General features: G+C 42.1%; 1 protein-coding gene across 1 annotated transcript; it reads right to left on the bottom strand.

Moving 5' to 3' along the window:
- Positions 1 to 219: 219 nt before the first annotated feature.
- On the bottom strand, positions 220 to 6,211 carry LOC112266470 (SLIT and NTRK-like protein 5). The gene is made up of 2 exons (XM_024443958.2): positions 5,624 to 6,211; positions 220 to 3,853 (listed from the first exon to the last, which is right to left on the bottom strand). Exon 2 carries the CDS (start codon positions 3,794 to 3,796, stop codon positions 1,193 to 1,195), a length of 2,604 nt encoding a protein of 867 aa, XP_024299726.2. The 5' UTR covers positions 3,797 to 3,853; positions 5,624 to 6,211; the 3' UTR covers positions 220 to 1,192.
- Between the last annotated feature and the right edge of the window lie 1,508 nt (positions 6,212 to 7,719).

Here is a 7,719-nt window from a genome sequence, read left to right on the forward strand (position 1 = left end):
TAACCCTATCAGAAGATGATCAGCACAAATGGTGATGCTTACAGTTGGAACCACTATGATTATGAGGGCACCCACACAGGATCATTGATTTAAGCATATTGATCAAAACCTCATTGAAAGACCAACTTCTCTTGAATGGCACGTTACATGCAACTGCCTCTGTGAAGTATCTAACGATAGCCTTTCATTTACCCCACAAGAACGTATATGAACCTGACATCATATTTATTGATGACATTAACATATTTTGGTCAATATAGTGCAATAAGTGCAAAGCAATTTAAACAAATGAAATTGATGCGGGAAAGAGAATTGCGAATGCTTGTATAAAAATAGGTGTTACATTAAAAGATCAGTATTACACAACATAATTATTACTTCAATTATTATTCATGAATTTGATAACATACCAAGAATACATATTAAGAATGAACGCACGTATTCATTTTTAATAGTAATCATCCTAATGATAGCTGTTTAAAAGGCCCACTTGCCTTACAATTCCAAAAAGGTGCAGAAAGCATACAAGGACACCTTTTTTTCTTCGTCATTAAATGACTCAGTCTTTCTTTAACATTGGGGGTGTGCCACCTTTTAAAAAAAAAAAACTTTCAAAAAGCCACTTTTACAATGCCGAGCTACAGTAAATGATATGGAACTACAAAACATAAAGGTTTACAGAGGATCCTGGAATTATGACACAGGTAGTATTGATGAAGAATCAAAAGTTTGGAAAACAAATGGCAGAGTACTCCAATAAATACTTACTTACAGACTAAAAGCAGAGAATTGTACTGCGCAGTTTGATGGAGACACTGCCGTACAGTGTTCTTTCGTCAGAAGGTGATTTATAAACATTTTTTTGTGATTCACAATATATGTATGGTTATATTCCTGAAAATGTGGTCGGGTAAGGTTACCTGTACACTTACATATATGTGTAGTCAATCTTCACCATATAAAAATAGATTCTAAATCACCAGTTAAGTAGAACAACTTGTGTGTTCGTCCAGTTAGGTTCAGAGAGAGACTTTCAGTTCCTGCGATGTCATGTAATTAAGAAATAAGAATAATAGAGTTTGGCACACCCCGTTTAATGCTTATTTTGTTGATGTGTCGTGCCAAGGCACCCTCAATATTGAGCCAGTACTTTTAAGGGGGGAAATCCTTCATATATGGACAAATCTGTTGCTCAAAACTGACTGAAAGTGGTCTGTTTCTCAAGAACTTCGAGGTAGTCTGGCTCGACTTGAAGTTTCGCTTTTAGTTCCAAATATTCATTTCTGTTGGGCTCCACATAAACAGTACTTGGCGCTGTGCCATAAAGCACTGTTTCTCGTATCCTCTCTGGGTGTAAGAACTGGCGTCTAACATCAAAGTTTGGGTTGTACGTGTACGAGACAGGGCCAGTGTACTTGTATTCTAGACTGTTACCGGAGGGGGATTGGTTGTCCGCCTCTATGATGCCCCTGAAGAAGTGCTCAGCATTCTGTGCAGGGGAGGGGTCCTCGCGAGGCTCAATAGTGCTCACGCTATAAGTGGGACTCCTCATGTTGCTGTTCCTCTCCTCATCCACATCACTTCTATAAGTCACCTTCAATTCATGGAGGTCACGGTAATCCTCGACTGTGTTGCCTTCCCTGGACCTGTAAATGGGATTTTTGCACATGTGGCCCATAGGGTGAGGGATGTACTCATACACGTGTCCGGCGGGGGCTTTGACTTTGGGGATGGTTCGGTTGTTACTGTAAAGGCTGTACTGCAAGTTAAATGAGCTCACGTCAGAGTTGTTGGTGCTGGTGCGGTCGCTCTGGGACTTTTTGCGCTTTTTCACCACGACCACAAACAGCCCCGCCGCCACAAAGACGGACATGATGAACACGAGCAGCAGGCTGAGGATGAGAACAGAGAGAGGGACGACGCTGCTAGTGGGGTTAGATCTCTGGTAGGTCTCTGTGGTGGTGGCTCTGTCCGGCAGAGGCTCGTCAGAGGGGGGCACTGTTGAGACGACTACGTCAGAGTAATCTGGACACAGCTGTTCAGAATGAATGGAACGCATGTCAATCCCGCTGTGCCGTTTGGGGGTCTCGCATTTAACCTCATTAACAACGGTGCCTGCACTGAGCTGCTCGAGCCATATCTTCATGCCGACCACGTCACACGAGCAATCCCACGGGTTCTCAATCAGATCTATCTGCAACAGCAATTTTAACTGATCTAACACACCGCTTACAGGCAGGTTTTGGAAATGGTTACTGCGGAGATTAAGTCTAGAGAGGGACAGCCCAGTAAAGATTCCCCCTGGTAAGGTTTTCAGAAGGTTATTGTTGAGGAAAAGCAGCTGAAGGTTTGGCACAAACCGGAAAGTGCCCCCTACAATCTCTTGGATTTTGTTGTATTCTAAGTAGAGATACTGCAAACTCTGCAGGCCAAAAAACATCTCTGCTGTAAGCCTGTCGATTAGATTACCATTTAAATACAGCCTACGCAGGTTGGTTAAATCCCCAAAAGCTCTGTCTTGGATGAGGGATATCCTATTGTTTCCTAGGTGAAGCAAATCCAATCCAGTAGCCTCCAAGAAATCCGATCTGCGTACCACAGGAATGTAATTCCCCGTGAGGTACATTTTTTTGGGATTGTATGGCTTGGGCTTCAGGTCAGATATGTTCTCAATCTTTCTCTCCTGGCAGTTGACATTTAGTCCAAGATCAGCAATCTGCAGATTACATGTACAGGTGGTGGGACAGTCCAAAGGCACAGGAGATTTGGTCTGATAAGCAATGATGGGGCCATAGTTGTAAGGGTTAGCCGGAATCCGGGATGTGGGCTTTGACCTGGTTCGGTTTGATTGACGGGTGCCCTTGGTAGGCCTTGACGATGCCTTGAAAGCATTCGATGAGGTGGCTGAGGCCGTCACCGAAGCTGGAGTGGTTTGGAAATATCCATTGGTGCTGAGTGGGGGAGGGGGGCGCATTTCATATTCAGAGATTGCTCGGCGAGGGCACAGCTCCTGTTTGGAGACCTCGTCCAGGTCTCTGCCATGCAGCCTGAACGGCGTCTCACAGACCACCTCCCCCACTAAAGCTGTGTATGATATGCTCTCCAGCCAAGCTTTCAGGGCGATGAGCTCACATGAGCAATTCCACGGATTCTCCTCGAGTTGTAATTCCACCACTTTGTCCATGTGCTCCAGGAGCCCAATGTAAGGAAACATTTTCAACCGGTTGCCCCTGAGGTCCAGATGTGTTAAGGGAACATTCCGGAAAATGTTGGTAGGCAGAGCAGAGAGCAAATTGTCATTCAAAATGAGAACTGTGAGCTGATGCAATTTACTCAGGGCATTGGGCTCTATATTGGTGATGTAATTGTAATCAATCTGAAGGTATTCCAAACTCTCCAGGCCGACAAATGTATCATCCCTTAGGACGTCTATCTTGTTGTTGTTCAAGTGCAATCTCTTTAATCCTTGGAGTCCATTGAAAGCACCGGTTTCCACTTCGTCGATAGCATTGTTGCCTAAATGCAATATGGTCGCCCCAGTGTAGTTGATAAAGTCGTTGAGGGACAGTTTCTTTAAGAGGTTCCCTGTCAGCAGAAGGTGGTACATTGAAAAATGCACCGGGCTTATTTCTGTCAGTCTGACAATCCCTCTGTTCTCACAGCTTACCGTCAGTATCCCTTCCTTCTCCTCGCATGTACATAGATTCCTACAGATCTCCCCGTAATTGTCGTACATCTCGACCAGAGTCAGAGATGCTGCGATCAGAAGGATTATTTTCAGTATCCAGATATGCATTTTCAAGGGAGAAGGTGCCCCAGCTCACTGAAGTATGGTGCCAGTATGGGGTGTCATCTAGAAGAGAAAGGCAGGCATTGTCTGTTTAATGAACATCTTGTGTTAAGCGAAACATCCCTGCATGCAGTGGTTACAAAGAGCTATACACTTGTGGATAGAGACATACTACACTTTGTAAAGTATTTTAGATAACTAAATGCATATACATATTTGGAGGTTTACGTGCAAAAGAAAGAGCAGAAATCTGGAGAGAGTTGCAAACACAATATAGTTATGCCAAAAACATTTGTTGCAGCTAAAATGCCACATTCAGTACAGTTCCATTATTATGTATTTAGCTACAGCATCATATCTCAACACGAAAAGGAAATAACTCCCCATGCGAAATATTGATGACATGCAGTGCATGTTGGTGAATGTCATGGAAAAGAGTACAGCCTATGCATGTGTTTCTTTGAAAATAGAACAAGCAGGTTGATTATAGCTGGTTTAGGATGGAGTTGAGGGATTTTGAAAGCTAACGATGCATTCAAATGGCTTGCAAACTAAACTGACTAGCCATCTGCGGCATTTATACAGAAGCCATTGCCATTTCAAATTATATTCCCCGAAGATTCCAGCAAAGAGTTAATCTTGATACAATGTTTAAGTTTAATCGACGGGACCCAGGATTAAAACATACATTTCATGAATGGAATGGAACAAAATTCCATTGTTAGTTTAGATTTAAAGATCTATTTTAAACATAGTATACGAGCAACCCTATGGAAATACCAATCTTCTACTCACCCCGCATATCCGACGACTTGCGAATAGTATAAAAAACGCCGGGCATCAATCATTATCATCAGATATCAGGAGATATTTGTTAATAAATGATAAATAGGCTAGTCGTGGTCATTATGGGAGGTGTTCATCCTCAATCATGCATGCGTTAGAAATACTGATTGTTACATAGGGATAGTCACAGCCCTTCATCCCTCCGGCGAAAAAAAGAGACCCAAGTTGATTAAAAGCAAAAACGGATTTGCAAGCATTGCTGAATGTCATGCACAATTTCCATCTTGATGTGGAATAAATCATACTATAATAAACGTTTTATATCGCATCCGGTATATGTTGAAGTTGAAGAATTTCTTAATTCTTCTTCAAATAATCTTTCTCTCCCTTTCACTCGCTCTCCCCCCACTCACAAACGCGCGCGCACCACTCACACAATCACACACACAAACACACACACTAGTTATATCTATGACAAAATCCACAAAATAGAAAACGCTATCGGCCTAGAGGTCCGATGTTGTGGGTGTAGTCATCCTAATATGATCATAGAGTTTATTGTAAGCTAATAGGCTATGCTTTTTTTTTACGAAAGGACATTTGATTTATACTGATGAAGAGTGTATTGCATTGCATATTTAGTTAGTCTGTAGCCTATGTAGGCCATTTACCAATAATTAATTTAATCAAAATAAGGCCTACACTGAACGAATATGAGGCATTGCAATGATTTCATGAATTGCGCATTCATTCATCACATTGAAGGACACTGAGTAGCCCCCCCAAAAAAAGTTATGCAATTTATGTCAATTTATTATATCGATATTATATGCAGATATGCATATTATTGCCACTTTAATCAAATCCACCCTTTTCATCGTTTTTAATTTAGATTAAACCAAATTGAATACTGCTGTATGTGGATAAAGAGCTGTATGGGGGAAAATAATTTTCAGGACCATGGACAGCTCCCCTACTCAAGCAATAGCTTCCCCTGAAATGAGCAATAGAGCCATGCATCTCAGACAGAAAACCCGCTGTCCTTACCATGTTGAACCTTGTCAATGCGAAAGCATTCCAACTACCTTCCGCTGTTTACCATCCTGTCCCATGGTAATGTGGAATCTGTGATTTTCCTTCCTTTTCCCCGTTGTAAAATCCTCAAAGTAGAGCCACGGCGGTCTTTAGCTCCACATACCAGGCAATGAATTGCACAAACTGTCTCATTCACGCCTGCAACGTGACAATCAGCGCGACAAAAAAAAACGGGTTCTTGTATTTCTCACAGCGAATCTTGGTCTCTCATTGTGGATTGGAATCAAGGAAAAGTAATACTTTCATTTGGGGAAAATGGTAATAAGCCGAACTGCAAAACATCCATTTCAACCGAGATCTCCCTCTGTAGCACAAGCGCCGGTGAATCCGTGGAAAGGCACGAATCCCTTTGTATCTTGTGAGTGGTACGGCTTGTATTGCGTTGTGAATAGATCTACCCAAGATCCCCCCAAAAATTCTCAGCGTTGACCGCACAATTTGACTGAATATGTATGCGCATCTTCGATAGTTGACTTTAATTCAACATTGTCTGACGAAATAATATGATGTCCTCCTTATGTCTCTGTGCAATCAGTTATGCGTTTTTTGTACTGACAATGCTTCAACTGGTGGAACGTGTATTAAGGCTGGCGCAGCATACACAATATGTAAAGTCAATATTAATTTCCATTCGTTGGAGGCTGAAATAATCCTGAAATATGTATGAATATCCCCACCTCTAACGTATATAACGAGCAAAACATGCATGTTGTCAATATTTAGATGCGATTTGTTGTGTGTGTGTGTGTGGGGGGTCGAAGGAGTGAGGTAGGCCTATAGAGGGCAGTACAATGCGATGAAACATACTTTTTTGAGGGTGTACTGTACACTGCCAGACAATACGGCTGCATTTACACAGACAGACCAATTTTGATATGATATTTATTGCCAATAATTTGACCAATCAGATCAGATCTGTTGCCCATAATTGGGCAAAATATCAGAAATGGGCTGCAGGTGAAAAAATATTCTGACCACATGGCATATATGTAAGGTCAGTGTGTGGGTGGAGTCGTAGGATGGCCCGAGGGTGTGTGTGTGTGTGAGAGAGAGTGACATAGAACACAGCCTATGAGACATACAGTATAACCTAGTTGTAGTTGAGGGTAGCTAAAACTCTCTTTGGTAGGGCTAACTGCCTGCACCTAACTTAAATCTCAGGCATGCCTAAACCATATGGTTTGGGTAAGTGTTTAAAGACATGGACATTTGCTGTACATACAGGAAATCAGTGCACAAAATTCTAAATTGCATGTATTTTCTAAATTAATTCAACAATTATAACAACCAACACATTTGGGGCTGATTTCCTGAAAGAAAAAAAAGATTAAAGCCTAATCCTGGACTAAGAAGCATGTTTAATGGAGATTATCCCTGAAAAGTACATTTTAGTCCAAGACTAGGCTAAATCTGGGTCTGGTAAACTGGGTTTTTCCATTACAGCACCAGTGGTTTGCAAGTGATCATATTCATGTTAGCTCTATTGTTTTTTTTTTTTTTTTTTTGGGGGGGTGGACTGTGTTTCCAGTTAGTTAGGGCTGACACTGAGGACTTGACACTGAGGACTTGACACTGAGGACTTGACACTGAGGACTTGACACTGAGGACTTGACACTGAGGTCTTGACACTGAGGTCTTGACACTGAGGTCTTGACACTGAGGTCTTGACACTGAGGACTTGACACTGAGGACTTGACACTGAGGACTTGTGTAGAGCAGAATCAACAACATCTGCATCAACAAGACAGTTGCTTTGTGAGAAGGTGTTAACCCTTGATGGTGTTAACCCATGTGCACAGTTAACCATTGCTATATAAATGAAAGCTGAAAAGTACCAATGGCCTGGACTTGGCCACAAGTTAGAGCAGGTCCACGGAGACCATGGCGCAGTGAGACACTGGGACCAGGCTGTGGAGGTGGCAACACAAACGTCTGAGCCCTTTTGGTAAAACACTAGGGTAAGTCCTTCGTGGATATAAGCTATTCGAATCTGAACTGTTTGAATTCATCAACTTTTTGCCTGGTGCCTATACAACAGTCAAGTTTGT

Source organism: Oncorhynchus tshawytscha, linkage group LG14 (assembly GCF_018296145.1).
Source record: "Oncorhynchus tshawytscha isolate Ot180627B linkage group LG14, Otsh_v2.0, whole genome shotgun sequence".
Taxonomy (NCBI): Eukaryota; Metazoa; Chordata; class Actinopteri; order Salmoniformes; family Salmonidae; genus Oncorhynchus; species Oncorhynchus tshawytscha.